Raw genomic sequence first — 15,322 nt, forward strand, 5'->3', positions numbered from 1 at the left:
TCCTTTCGTTTGCCAAGATATCCCTTGACACACACCAATGTTTTGCACTCGTTTAAAGCTAAAACAACTCATTCTCTGTCCTCACATCTCCTTAGCCTATAGGGGGAAGGAGGAAACATGTGAGGAGGGTGTAACACACACACACACTTCCTGTGCAATCTCTGGAGCGTGGACTCAATATGGGAAATGGAAATGGAACTGTACTCTATGCTCTTTGTCCTTGTCTGTGGCGACATCACAATGGGGAAGCAAAGCATTGCTTAACCTCATGTTCTATTTCCCTTTGGACTACTGTACATTCAGCTTTGTTTCAACAGACCTAAACAGGAATGTAATGGGTACAGGAAGAAGTTTTACCCCATAAAACCTCATAATACATCAGAATACTTTAACGACCTCAGACTACCTTGAAGGCCCTGTGCTAAAACACATCGCCGTTCTGAATGCATCTCTGCGTTTTATAAGTTCAATAGCAATGCGTAGACCTTTTGAAATGAAATCTATTTTCTTCCAACCCGAGTGCCTTGAACCAGATCCATTAATATACATGATACATATACGGCACTGCCCTCGAACCATAGAAATGAATAAAGATAGGTTATGCCTTGAACATCCTTGAGACATAAGCCCTGAACCTACTGTGACTGTTTCTCTGTCTGAATAACCACTTAGCTTCTAATAGTGTAGATCTCAAACATTAAGAGGAATCCACAGCTTAGGGAATCAGAGCAGAACATTATATACAGGTAACTGCCAAAATAAAGGAAACAATTGAGTAAATGAGGGATATAAAGTATATTGAAAGCAGGCTTCCACACAGATGGAATTCCTGCGTTAATTAAGCAATTAACATATCATTCTTAGGGTCATGTCATAAAATGCCCAGTTGCCCATTATTTTGGCTACCATGGCTAGAAGAAGAGATATCAGTGACTTTGAAAGAGGGGTCTTAAGACACTTTATGTTGGGGTTTCCTTTATTTTAGCAGTATATTATACAGCAATAGCAAGGAGCCAACAGTCAGCTAATTAGTGTTTTGTTAATTATTGCTGCTAATGTCAGTGTATCAACGAGGGAGAGCAAGGGAAAGGATGGAGCGGGAAGACAAGAGGGAAAGGATGGAGCGGGTAGAGGGAAAGGATGGAGCGGGAAGAGGGAAAGGATGGAGCGGGAAGAGGGAAAGGATGGAGCGGGAAGAGGGAAAGGATGGAGCGGGAAGAGGGAAGGGATGGAGCGGGAAGAGGGAAAGGATGGAGCGGGAAGAGGGAAAGGATGGAGCGGGAAGAGGGAAAGGATGGAGCGGGAAGAGGGAAAGGATGGAGCGGTTAGAGGGAAAGGATGGAGCGGGAAGAGGGAAAGGATGGAGCGGGAAGAGGGAAAGGATGGAGCGGGGTGACAAGAGGTAAAGGATGGAGCGGGGTGACGAGGGAAAGGATGGAGCGGGGTGACGAGGGAAAGGATGGAGCGGGGTGACAAGATTGAAAGGATGGAGCGGGGTGACAAGAGGGAAAGGATGGAGCGGGGTGACAAGAGGGAAAGGATGGAGCGGGGTGACAAGAGGGAAAGGATGGAGCGGGAAGAGGGAAAGGATGGAGCGGGAAGAGGGAAAGGATGGAGCGGGAAGAGGGAAAGGATGGAGCGGGAAGAGGGAAAGGATGGAGCGGGAAGAGGGAAAGGATGGAGCGGGTGACAAGAGGGAAAGGATGGAGCGGGGTGACAAGAGGGAAAGGATGGAGCGGGGTGACGAGGGAAAGGATGGAGCGGGGTGACGAGGGAAAGGATGGAGCGGGGTGACGAGGGAAAGGATGGAGCGGGAAGAGGGAAAGGATGGAGCGGGAAGAGGGAAAGGATGGAGCGGGAAGAGGGAAAGGATGGAGCGGGAAGAGGGAAAGGATGGAGCGGGAAGAGGGAAAGGATGGAGCGGGTGACAAGAGGGAAAGGATGGAGCGGGGTGACGAGGGAAAGGATGGAGCGGGGTGACGAGGGAAAGGATGGAGCGGGGTGACGAGGGAAAGGATGGAGCGGGGTGACGAGGGAAAGGATGGAGCGGGGTGACGAGGGAAAGGATGGAGCGGGGTGACAAGATTGAAAGGATGGAGCGGGGTGACAAGAGGGAAAGGATGGAGCGGGGTGACAAGAGGGAAAGGATGGAGCGGGGTGACAAGAGGGAAAGGATGGAGCGGGGTGACGAGGGAAAGGATGGAGCGGGGTGACAAGAGGGAAAGAATGGAGCGGGGTGACAAGAGGGAAAGGATGGAGCGGGGTGACGAGGGAAAGGATGGAGCGGGGTGACAAGAGGGAAAGGATGGAGCGGGGTGACGAGGGAAAGGATGGAGCGGGGTGACGAGGGAAAGGATGGAGCGGGAAGAGGGAAAGGATGGAGCGGGAAGAGGGAAAGGATGGAGCGGGAAGAGGGAAAGGATGGAGCGGGAAGAGGGAAAGGATGGAGCGGGAAGAGGGAAAGGATGGAGCGGGAAGAGGGAAAGGATGGAGCGGGTGACAAGAGGGAAAGGATGGAGCGGGGTGACGAGGGAAAGGATGGAGCGGGGTGACGAGGGAAAGGATGGAGCGGGGTGACGAGGGAAAGGATGGAGCGGGGTGACGAGGGAAAGGATGGAGCGGGGTGACGAGGGAAAGGATGGAGCGGGGTGACAAGATTGAAAGGATGGAGCGGGGTGACAAGAGGGAAAGGATGGAGCGGGGTGACAAGAGGGAAAGGATGGAGCGGGGTGACAAGAGGGAAAGGATGGAGCGGGGTGACGAGGGAAAGGATGGAGCGGGGTGACAAGAGGGAAAGAATGGAGCGGGGTGACAAGAGGGAAAGGATGGAGCGGGGTGACGAGGGAAAGGATGGAGCGGGGTGACAAGAGGGAAAGGATGGAGCGGGGTGACAAGAGGGAAAGGATGGAGCGGGGTGACAAGAGGGAAAGGATGGAGCGGGGTGACAAGAGGGAAAGGATGGAGCGGGGTGACAAGAGGGAAAGGATGGAGCGGGGTGACAAGAGGGAAAGGATGGAGCGGGGTGACGAGGGAAAGGATGGAGCGGGGTGACGAGGGAAAGGATGGAGCGGGAAGAGGGAAAGGATGGAGCGGGAAGAGGGAAAGGATGGAGCGGGAAGAGGGAAAGGATGGAGCGGGAAGAGGGAAAGGATGGAGCGGGAAGAGGGAAAGGATGGAGCGGGAAGAGGGAAAGGATGGAGCGGGTGACAAGAGGGAAAGGATGGAGCGGGGTGACGAGGGAAAGGATGGAGCGGGGTGACAAGATTGAAAGGATGGAGCGGGGTGACAAGAGGGAAAGGATGGAGCGGGGTGACAAGAGGGAAAGGATGGAGCGGGGTGACGAGGGAAAGGATGGAGCGGGGTGACGAGGGAAAGGATGGAGCGGGGTGACGAGGGAAAGGATGGAGCGGGGTGACAAGATTGAAAGGATGGAGCGGGGTGACAAGAGGGAAAGGATGGAGCGGGGTGACAAGATTGAAAGGATGGAGCGGGGTGACAAGAGGGAAAGGATGGAGCGGGGTGACGAGGGAAAGGATGGAGCGGGGTGACAAGAGGGAAAGGATGGAGCGGGGTGACGAGGGAAAGGATGGAGCGGGGTCACAAGAGGGAAAGGATGGAGCGGGAAGAGGGAAAGGATGGAGCGGGAAGAGGGAAAGGATGGAGCGGGAAGAGGGAAAGGATGGAGCGGGAAGAGGGAAAGGATGGAGCGGGAAGAGGGAAAGGATGGAGCGGGAAGAGGGAAAGGATGGAGTGGGAAGAGGGAAAGGATGGAGCGGGGTGACAGAAGAGAGAAAGGAAGGAGCGGGAAGAGGGAAAGGATGGAGCGGGAAGAGGGAAAGGATGGAGCGGGGTGACAAGATTGAAAGGATGGAGCGGGGTGACAAGAGGGAAAGGATGGAGCGGGGTGACAAGAGGGAAAGGATGGAGCGGGGTGACGAGGGAAAGGATGGAGCGGGGTGACAAGATTGAAAGGATGGAGCGGGGTGACAAGAGGGAAAGGATGGAGCGGGGTGACAAGAGGGAAAGGATGGAGCGGGGTGACAAGAGGGAAAGGATGGAGCGGTGTGACAAGAGGGAAAGGATGGAGCGGGGTGACAAGATTGAAAGGATGGAGCGGGGTGACAAGAGGGAAAGGATGGAGCGGGGTGACAAGAGGGAAAGGATGGAGCGGGGTGACAAGAGGGAAAGGATGGAGCGGGGTGACAAGAGGGAAAGGATGGAGCGGGGTGACAAGAGGGAAAGAATGGAGCGGGGTGACAAGAGGGAAAGGATGGAGCGGGGTGACGAGGGAAAGGATGGAGCGGGGTGACAAGATTGAAAGGATGGAGCGGGGTGACAAGAGGGAAAGGATGGAGCGGGGTGACAAGAGGGAAAGGATGGAGCGGGGTGACAAGAGGGAAAGGATGGAGCGGGGTGACAAGAGGGAAAGGATGGAGCGGGGTGACAAGAGGGAAAGGATGGAGCGGGGTGACAAGAGGGAAAGGATGGAGCGGGGTCACAAGAGGGAAAGGATGGAGCGGGGTCACAAGAGGGAAAGGATGGAGCGGGAAGAGGGAAAGGATGGAGCGGGAAGAGGGAAAGGATGGAGCGGGAAGAGGGAAAGGATGGAGCGGGAAGAGGGAAAGGATGGAGCGGGAAGAGGGAAAGGATGGAGCGGGGTGACAGAAGAGAGAAAGGAAGGAGCGGGAAGAGGGAAAGGATGGAGCGGGAAGAGGGAAAGGATGGAGCGGGGTGACAAGATTGAAAGGATGGAGCGGGGTGACAAGAGGGAAAGGATGGAGCGGGGTGACAAGAGGGAAAGGATGGAGCGGGGTGACGAGGGAAAGGATGGAGCGGGGTGACAAGATTGAAAGGATGGAGCGGGGTGACAAGAGGGAAAGGATGGAGCGGGGTGACAAGAGGGAAAGGATGGAGCGGGGTGACAAGAGGGAAAGGATGGAGCGGGGTGACGAGGGAAAGGATGGAGCGGGGTGACAAGATTGAAAGGATGGAGCGGGGTGACAAGAGGGAAAGGATGGAGCGGGGTGACAAGAGGGAAAGGATGGAGCGGGGTGACAAGAGGGAAAGGATGGAGCGGGGTGACGAGGGAAAGGATGGAGCGGGGTGACGAGGGAAAGAATGGAGCGGGGTGACAAGAGGGAAAGGATGGAGCGGGGTGACAAGAGGGAAAGGATGGAGCGGAGTGACAAGAGGGAAAGGATGGAGCGGGGTGACAAGAGGGAAAGGATGGAGCGGGGTGACAAGAGGGAAAGGATGGAGCGGGGTGACAAGAGGGAAAGGATGGAGCGGGAAGAGGGAAAGGATGGAGCGGGAAGAGGGAAAGGATGGAGCGGGAAGAGGGAAAGGATGGAGCGGGAAGAGGGAAAGGATGGAGCGGGAAGAGGGAAAGGATGGAGCGGGAAGAGGGAAAGGATGGAGCGGGAAGAGGGAAAGGATGGAGCGGGAAGAGGGAAAGGATGGAGCGGGAAGAGGGAAAGGATGGAGCGGGGTGACGAGGGAAAGGATGGAGCGGGGTGACGAGGGAAAGGATGGAGCGGGGTGACGAGGGAAAGGATGGAGCGGGGTGACAAGATTGAAAGGATGGAGCGGGGTGACAAGAGGGAAAGGATGGAGCGGGGTGACAAGAGGGAAAGGATGGAGCGGGGTGACGAGGGAAAGGATGGAGCGGGGTGACAAGAGGGAAAGGATGGAGCGGGGTGACAAGAGGGAAAGGATGGAGCGGGGTGACAAGAGGGAAAGGATGGAGCGGGGTGACAAGAGGGAAAGGATGGAGCGGGGTGACAAGAGGGAAAGAATGGAGCGGGGTGACAAGAGGGAAAGGATGGAGCGGGGTGACAAGAGGGAAAGGATGGAGCGGGGTGACAAGAGGGAAAGGATGGAGCGGGGTGACAAGAGGGAAAGGATGGAGCGGGAAGAGGGAAAGGATGGAGCGGGAAGAGGGAAAGGATGGAGCGGGAAGAGGGAAAGGATGGAGCGGGTGACAAGAGGGAAAGGATGGAGCGGGGTGACGAGGGAAAGGATGGAGCGGGGTGACAAGATTGAAAGGATGGAGCGGGGTGACAAGAGGGAAAGGATGGAGCGGGGTGACAAGATTGAAAGGATGGAGCGGGGTGACAAGAGGGAAAGGATGGAGCGGGGTGACAAGAGGGAAAGGATGGAGCGGGGTGACAAGAGGGAAAGGATGGAGCGGGGTGACAAGAGGGAAAGGATGGAGCGGGGTGACGAGGGAAAGGATGGAGCGGGAAGAGGGAAAGGATGGAGCGGGGTGACAGAAGAGAGAAAGGAAGGAGCGGGAAGAGGGAAAGGATGGAGCGGGAAGAGGGAAAGGATGGAGCGGGAAGAGGGAAAGGATGGAGCGGGAAGAGGGAAAGGATGGAGCGGGAAGAGGGAAAGGATGGAGCGGGAAGAGGGAAAGGATGGAGCGGTGTGACAGAAGAGGGAAAGGATGGAGCGGGGTGACAGAAGAGAGAAAGGATGGAGCGGGAAGACGGAAAGGATGGAGCGGGATGAGGGAAAGGATGGAGCGGGAAGAGGGAAAGGATGGAGCGGGAAGAGGGAAAGGATGGAGCGGGAAGAGGGAAAGGATGGAGCGGGAAGAGGGAAAGGATGGAGCGGGAAGGGGGAAAGGATGGAGCGGGAAGAGGGAAAGGATGGAGCGGGATGAGGGAAAGGATGGAGCGGGAAGAGGGAAAGGATGGAGCGGGAAGAGGGAAAGGATGGAGCGGGAAGAGGGAAAGGATGGAGCGGGGAGAGTGAAAGAATTAGAGGATAGAAGAAGAAAAGGACAGGAGAAGCGAAGCAGACGGTGAAAGAGAGCCAAAAAATAGGGGGATATAGAGAATTGGAAACTTGGTAGACGATGAGGACTTGGGGTTGGGAGACGTGTAAAATGGAGAGGGGGAGTGGAGGGCAGACTGAGGGAGTTGGGAGACATGCACATTCACAATGATAGGGGAGAGGGAGCGAGAGAGACCGAAGGACAGAGATTGGATTTGAAGGAGAGAGCCGCATAGAGGGAAAGATGGAGACAGAGGGAGTCTGGGGAGGACTGATTGGGGGATGTAATGAGCTGTAGCAGACAGTCGGCTCCAAGGGGACCAACAGAGAAGCTCCGCTCCTCCCTCTACGACCTAGTTTGGGATCCCACCGAGAGGTAGCCGTTGCGCACACAAGACCCCACACACACTCTTCCTCACTCTCTCTCGTTCTCTCGCTCTCTCCCAAGCACGTACGCATAGACAGTCACACGGTTCTCTCTGCTCCACTTCTCTCTATAGGACAGTATGTCCTTTGACACCCTTCTCCATCTCTTCTCTGTTTGTTTTGGCTGTGGATCAAAGTCTCCTCTCCTCCTGTGTTTTGGGAACACTCTCCTGCTTCTCTATCTCTCATTCTGTCTACATGGACTTGTCTCTATTCATGTTCCATGTCCTGTTTGAGAAGACTCTCGTGTGCCACTTTGACCTCTGTCCTAAAAGTTCATTACCACAACAAACACAGTGGGAGATCTGAATGTAATGGCCACCTGAGGTTTGTTGTGGGGAGTTGTTACACGGTGTTAGTTTGCACTTTGTCTGGGTACGTGCTTGAATGTCCAGATGAGACGTTGGATTTGTGTAACGCATGCGCGCGCGGGTGCACGCTCACAGAATACACACACCCCCACTCCCCACCACAGACACACACCTGTGTTCCCCTTGATAATAATGACTAAGCCCCATCTGAGATCTCAACCCAGCTGCTATAGTTGCTACCTCAGCAGTGCTATATCGTGCCTCTCCTCTACCTTTAAACATCACCCTGCTGGGAACGCACTGGACCTGCTACCAGCCCGGGCCTGTCCAAGCACGATAATACCCTCTTCACTGTGGGAGTCACAGTGCGGTCTAAATAGACCTGGATGTACCCTGCGTGTATCCCTTTGTGACCTGACCCTCGCCTAAACCTCTCTAGTTCAAAGACCTTACACTATGTAATTGAAAGTTACTAATTGTTCCTGTGATATCAAACTTATTTTTCACTGTGAAAACAAACATATTTCTTTGTGGTTGACACGGCAATGCTTCCACACATACTGTATGCACAAGTTCAGCGGTTTACAGATGAATTAAGACCGGAAACATTTATATAGCACTTTTGTTTGCTTTCTTGCTGCCCTGATTGGACTGGATCTCTGTTTGTGCCCCCAGGTTTTGCATGCAGAAAAGTGCCAAGCTGGTGCCAGGGGTGACATTGGACCTCATTGAGAAGTAAGTACCGCTGTGGCTACTCTCCCGCTTTCATTTCTGCTTTCTTAACTTTATATTGCTTTTCTTCTTTTGTTCTTTCAGCGAGTAGTGTAGTTTGGACCAATTTAAAGCTCTACTTTTTATTTTGTGAAGTTCAGTTTTTTTTTTATAGATGGATTTGAGTATGTTCTTGTTGTGAGTAATACAAGTATGCCAGATAAAAGGACGTACAGATGCAATTCCACTCGTTTTGAGAACATAAAAGGCAGCTTACAGCACCTAGAGCTCCCTCTACCCCAACTACACAGAGAGACTACGTTAACACGCTCACATAACATGAAAACAAGACAGATACAAACTTTTCGATACTTTAGATTTGGCCCTCTTGCCTAGTCTTTGTCTGACTCAGACAGACGTTCTCGCTTTCCCTCCCAAACACACATGCTGGCGTGTAAACGCACACATGACTTTGCCTCCAGCTAATTGTGACTCAGTCAGCACATGGCCATGATTCCCTCAGTGTTAACCAGGCCAAAATGGACACACACACACACACACACACACACACACACACACACACACACACACACACACACACACACACACACACACACACACGAGAGTCTAGTCCTCTAGAGGTTAATTAGTGTGTTTGGCTAAGGGCTAGTAGAGGCTGAGGGTGTCATGGTGCACACTCACTGAACGTGAGTGTGTGCACGTGAGTGTGTGCACGTGAGTGTGTGCACGTCGGGAGCTCAAAGTTCATCTAGTAGAACTCTTTCCAGTGTGACGCAGATAGTCACGTTTCACTCCTCTCTGCCTACTCTTCCCCACCAGATAGTCACGTTTCACTCCTCTCTCCCTACTCTACCCCACCAGATAGTCACGTTTCACTCCTCTCTGCCTACTCTACCCCACCAGATAGTCACGTTTCACTCCTCTCTGCCTACTCTACCCCACCAGATAGTCACGTTTCACTCCTCTCTCTGCCTACTCTTCCCCACCAGATAGTCACGTTTCACTCCTCTCTCTGCCTACTCTACCCCACCAGATAGTCACGTTTCACTCCTCTCTCTGCCTACTCTTCCCCTCTCCAGATAGTCACGTTTCACTCCTCTCTGCCTACTCTTCCCCTCTCCAGATAGTCACGTTTCACTCCTCTCTGCCTACTCTTCCCCTCTCCAGATAGTCACGTTTTACTCCTCTCTGCCTACTCTTCCCCTCTCCAGATAGTCACATTCCACTCCTCTCTGCCTACTCTTCCCCTCTCCAGATAGTCACGTTTTACTCCTCTCTGCCTACTCTACCCCTCTCCAGATAGTCACGTTTCACTCCTCTCTCTGCCTACTCTTCCCCACCAGATAGTCACGTTTCACTCCTCTCTCTGCCTACTCTTCCCCACCAGATAGTCACGTTTCACTCCTCTCTCTGCCTACTCTTCCCCACCAGATAGTCACGTTTCACTCCTCTCTCTGCCTACTCTTCCCCACCAGATAGTCACGTTTCACTCCTCTCTCTGCCTACTCTTCCCCACCAGATAGTCACGTTTCACTCCTCTCTCTGCCTACTCTTCCCCACCAGATAGTCACGTTTCACTCCTCTCTCTGCCTACTCTTCCCCACCAGATAGTCACGTTTCACTCCTCTCTCTGCCTACTCTTCCCCACCAGATAGTCACGTTTCACTCCTCTCTCTGCCTACTCTTCCCCACCAGATAGTCACGTTTCACTCCTCTCTCTGCCTACTCTTCCCCACCAGATAGTCACGTTTCACTCCTCTCTCTGCCTACTCTTCCCCACCAGATAGTCACGTTTCACTCCTCTCTCTGCCTACTCTTCCCCACCAGATAGTCACGTTTCACTCCTCTCTCTGCCTACTCTTCCCCACCAGATAGTCACGTTTCACTCCTCTCTCTGCCTACTCTTCCCCACCAGATAGTCACGTTTCACTCCTCTCTCTGCCTACTCTTCCCCACCAGATAGTCACGTTTCACTCCTCTCTCTGCCTACTCTTCCCCACCAGATATTCACGTTTCACTCCTCTCTCTGCCTACTCTACCCCACCAGATAGTCACGTTTCACTCCTCTCTCTGCCTACTCTACCCCACCAGATAGTCACGTTTCACTCCTCTCTCTGCCTACTCTACCCCACCAGATAGTCACGTTTCACTCCTCTCTCTGCCTACTCTTCCCCACCAGATAGTCACGTTTCACTCCTCTCTCTGCCTACTCTTCCCCACCAGATAGTCACGTTTCACTCCTCTCTGCCTACTCTTCCCCTCTCCAGATAGTCACGTTTCACTCCTCTCTCTGCCTACTCTTCCCCTCTCCAGATAGTCACGTTTCACTCCTCTCTCTGCCTACTCTTCCCCTCTCCAGATAGTCACGTTTCACTCCTCTCTCTGCCTACTCTTCCCCTCTCCAGATAGTCACGTTTCACTCCTCTCTGCCTACTCTACCCCACCAGATAGTCACGTTTCACTCCTCTCTCTGCCTACTCTTCCCCACCAGATAGTCACGTTTCACTCCTCTCTGCCTACTCTACCCCTCTCCAGATAGTCACGTTTCACTCCTCTCTCTGCCTACTCTTCCCCACCAGATAGTCACGTTTCACTCCTCTCTCTGCCTACTCTACCCCACCAGATAGTCACGTTTCACTCCTCTCTCTGCCTACTCTTCCCCTCTCCAGATAGTCACGTTTCACTCCTCTCTCTGCCTACTCTTCCCCTCTCCAGATAGTCACGTTTCACTCCTCTCTGCCTACTCTTCCCCTCTCCAGATAGTCACGTTTTACTCCTCTCTGCCTACACTTCCCCTCTCCAGATAGTCACGTTCCACTCCTCTCTGCCTACTCTTCCCCTCTCCAGATAGTCACGTTTTACTCCTCTCTGCCTACTCTACCCCTCTCCAGATAGTCACGTTTCACTCCTCTCTCTGCCTACTCTACCCCTCTCCAGATAGTCACGTTTCACTCCTCTCTCTGCCTACTCTTCCCCACCAGATAGTCACGTTTCACTCCTCTCTCTGCCTACTCTACCCCACCAGATAGTCACGTTTCACTCCTCTCTGCCTACTCTACTCCTCTCCAGATAGTCACGTTTCACTCCTCTCTCTGCCTACTCTTCCCCACCAGATAGTCACGTTTCACTCCTCTCTCTGCCTACTCTTCCCCACCAGATAGTCACGTTTCACTCCTCTCTCTGCCTACTCTTCCCCACCAGATAGTCACGTTTCACTCCTCTCTGCCTACTCTTCCCCTCTCCAGATAGTCACGTTTCACTCCTCTCTCTGCCTACTCTTCCCCTCTCCAGATAGTCACGTTTCACTCCTCTCTCTGCCTACTCTTCCCCTCTCCAGATAGTCACGTTTCACTCCTCTCTCTCTGCCTACTCTTCCCCACCAGATAGTCACGTTTCACTCCTCTCTCTCTGCCTACTCTTCCCCACCAGATAGTCACGTTGCACTCCTCTCTCTGCCTACTCTTCCCCTCTCCAGATAGTCACGTTTCACTCCTCTCTCTGCCTACTCTTCCCCTCTCCAGATAGTCACGTTTCACTCCTCTCTCTGCCTACTCTTCCCCTCTCCAGATAGTCACGTTTCACTCCTCTCTCTGCCTACTCTTCCCCTCTCCAGATAGTCACGTTTCACTCCTCTCTCTGCCTACTCTACCCCTCTCCAGATAGTCACGTTTCACTCCTCTCTCTGCTTACTCTTCCCCTCTCCAGATAGTCACGTTTCACTCCTCTCTCTGCCTACTCTACCCCTCTCCAGATAGTCACGTTTCACTCCTCTCTGCCTACTCTTCCCCACCAGATAGTCACGTTTCACTCCTCTCTGCCTACTCTTCCCCTCTCCAGATAGTCACGTTTCACTCCTCTCTGCCTACTCTTCCCCTCTCCAGATAGTCACGTTTCACTCCTCTCTCTGCCTACTCTTCCCCACCAGATAGTCACGTTGCACTCCTCTCTCTGCCTACTCTTCCCCACCAGATAGTCACGTTGCACTCCTCTCTCTGCCTACTCTTCCCCTCTCCAGATAGTCACGTTTCACTCCTCTCTCTGCCTACTCTTCCCCTCTCCAGATAGTCACGTTTCACTCCTCTCTCTGCCTACTCTTCCCCTCTCCAGATAGTCACGTTTCACTCCTCTCTCTGCCTACTCTTCCCCTCTCCAGATAGTCACGTTTCACTCCTCTCTCTGCCTACTCTTCCCCACCAGATAGTCACGTTTCACTCCTCTCTCTGCCTACTCTTCCCCACCAGATAGTCACGTTTCACTCCTCTCTCTGCCTACTCTTCCCCACCAGATAGTCACGTTTCACTCCTCTCTCTCTGCCTACTCCTCCCCATCAGATAGTCACGTTTCACTCCTCTCTCTGCCTACTCTTCCCCTCTCCAGATAGTCACGTTTCACTCTTCTCTCTGCCTACTCTTCCCCTCTCCAGATAGTCACGTTTCACTCTTCTCTCTGCCTACTCTTCCCCTCTCCAGATAGTCACGTTTCACTCCTCTCTCTGCCTACTCTTCCCCTCTCCAGATAGTCACGTTTCACTCCTCTCTGCCTACTCTTCCCCTCTCCAGATAGTCACGTTTCACTCTTCTCTCTGCCTACTCTTCCCCTCTCCAGATAGTCACGTTTCACTCCTCTCTGCCTACTCTTCCCCTCTCCAGATAGTCACGTTTCACTCCTCTCTCTGCCTACTCTACCCCACCAGATAGTCACGTTTCACTCCTCTCTCTGCCTACTCTACCCCACCAGATAGTCACGTTTCACTCCTCTCTCTGCCTACTCTACCCCACCAGATAGTCACGTTTCACCCCTCTCTGCCTACTCTTCCCCTCTCCAGATAGTCACGTTTCACTCTTCTCTGCCTACTCTTCCCCTCTCCAGATAGTCACGTTTCACTCCTCTCTCTGCCTACTCTTCCCCTCTCCAGATAGTCACGTTTCACTCCTCTCTCTGCCTACTCTGCCCCTCTCCAGATAGTCACGTTTCACTCCTCTCTCTGCCTACTCTGCCCCTCTCCAAGACTGGAAGTGAGTTTAGGATTGGATCCAAACTCAAGAGTTGCCTCCCCTGTGCACCATAACTCCTCAGGTACCTCTGCCGAACCGCAGCCTGTTCCTCTTTCAAACAATCCCCTGTTCCAAAGGAGAGGAGACAAGAAGTGTCTCTCTCTTCAGGTGGATAAGGTACTCTCATCCTTCCTTCTCTCTTGCTCACTATCTGGCTCTCTCTCTCCCTTTGGCATCATGTCTAACTCTCTCGCTCTCTTCCCAACTTCTCTGTAGCGTTCTCTTTCCTTCTCTCGCTCTCTCTCTGACATATGGAGATGCCTCTGTGGAGGATAAAAACTGCTTGAGAAATAACCAGGTGGAAGAGACAGCCTTTCAACTAACAATCAGAGTGAGATCTCACTCTCTTACTTTGCATCTCTCTCTCTCTCTCCTTTTATTCTCCTTCTACCATATCAGTACATCACGGGTCGGTTTTGACAGCTTTGACACTTCTCCCTCCTTACATCTCTCACTGGACTGGAGGGCTGCGGCGAGAAGACATGTAAAGGCGCGTCAGGAGGCTCATACGAGCGTCACTCTTATCGTGGGTTTGCGTCAGCGGTTGAGGTTGTGCTGGGAAAAGGCTCCCCTCTGGAAACGGAGCTACCTTCCTAGTGTTTTAAAGTGACGGCATTCCGTCTTGATACAGACCCAAAAGAAATCAAAATGCAGGTCGCGGTTGAGAGCTTTGCAAGTGTGAGGATGTTTTTGGGAGTCCTCGTCTCAACTGAACGTGTAGAGTGTAGTCCGCAGTGGACTCGTTCAGTATCGCCTCAGAGAGTTGGACACCAGCCGACCCAGTCTAATCAGTTTGAGTCAAAGTTCGTGCTGGGAAAGGCTTCCCTTCGGAGTGTGTTTTTAAGTGACGACGTTCAGATCTGACCCAGATGCAGACCAAAAAGAAATCGATTCGGGTGGTATTTCAGAGCTTTGAGTGGTGTACTAGTTAAAAATCACCTCACAGTTGGACTTCACCTACTAAGTACTGGAGTCCAGTGCAGCAACGGAAGCGCTAATTCATAATGTACTGTAGCCGTTCCTACAGAATCACCCAACACCTAGGCCAGTTCTGTTGGGTCTCGTAAGAACCTGTCCATAGCAGAGTTCATACCTTGTCACAACACTCATTTAAAGGACCTTCTCATTTACCTCTGTCTGGAACTTTAAACACAGCTAGTTTTGGTGGCAGTCTCTAAAATGGTTACTGGTTACTCCCCCCCCAAAAAATCTAATTATATCTGAACGCTATAACGTTGCAACCTCCTGAACAGGCCCCAGGTGTATTAGTGCTGGGTTGGAACAAAACCCTGAACACACCCTGTGTGGTTCTCCAGGCCCGGGGTTTTAGACCGATCCAATAAGGAGTGGTGCTGAAGCGTTAGCTTCCGGAAGGCTGAGCTGTGCCAGTGTGTGTTTCAGCACTGGGCCCCAGGAGATGGTGACATTTACCTCCCAGCTGAGTTTGTGACTCAGTCAGCACATGGCCATGACTCCCTCCGTGTGTTCAGTGTTAACCGGCCATAATGGAGACGCGCGCGCACACACACACACACACACACACACTTTCTGCTCAGAGGGCCAAGACGTTACATATAGACAGCCGACCCCCATTACATAAGACTAAGTCACTGCAAAGAACTTGGACCAACCAGTAATTACATGATTTACTTCTTCTCTCCCTCCTACACACCCACACACTCCTACATACACACACTTATTGCAAAAGGATCTTAGATAAGAGATTTCGAGTCACGATTCTAAACCATGTCAGTTATCATGACTAATACTCTACTTCACGCAGATGCAATATAATGGAATTTGTTTATTTTCTCTTTTGACTTCACACCGCCAAGCCCCGCCTCCTGATCAAGGATGATCCTTTCTTATCAAGAAACACAGGTCTTTTTTCTTTTCATCTCCCCTGAACTGTTTTCCTACTGCATGGGAATGATGGGAATAACATGGGAACCCTATGAGCTTTGAGCATGGATTCCAATTCCAATCCCGCAGCCTATTGATACTGTGTCTCCCAGACCCCCT

General features: G+C 52.5%; 1 protein-coding gene across 9 annotated transcripts in view; it reads left to right on the forward strand.

Annotated features, from left to right (window-relative positions):
• LOC139567571 (regulatory-associated protein of mTOR-like) overlaps positions 1–15,322 on the forward strand; it is a 194,975-nt gene that overhangs the window by 102,484 nt on the left and 77,169 nt on the right. For all 9 annotated transcript variants that reach the window (XR_011673424.1, XR_011673425.1, XM_071388929.1 and 6 more), the window contains exon 8: positions 8,190–8,249. Coding sequence is in view for 7 of the 9 variants with exons in the window: in XM_071388929.1 (XP_071245030.1) it covers positions 8,190–8,249 (60 nt within the window). In the remaining 2 variants the exon portion in view is untranslated. The remainder of the gene's footprint in view (positions 1–8,189; positions 8,250–15,322) is intronic.

The sequence above is a fragment of the Salvelinus alpinus genome, chromosome 2, assembly GCF_045679555.1.
Source record: "Salvelinus alpinus chromosome 2, SLU_Salpinus.1, whole genome shotgun sequence".
NCBI lineage: Eukaryota > Metazoa > Chordata > Actinopteri > Salmoniformes > Salmonidae > Salvelinus > Salvelinus alpinus.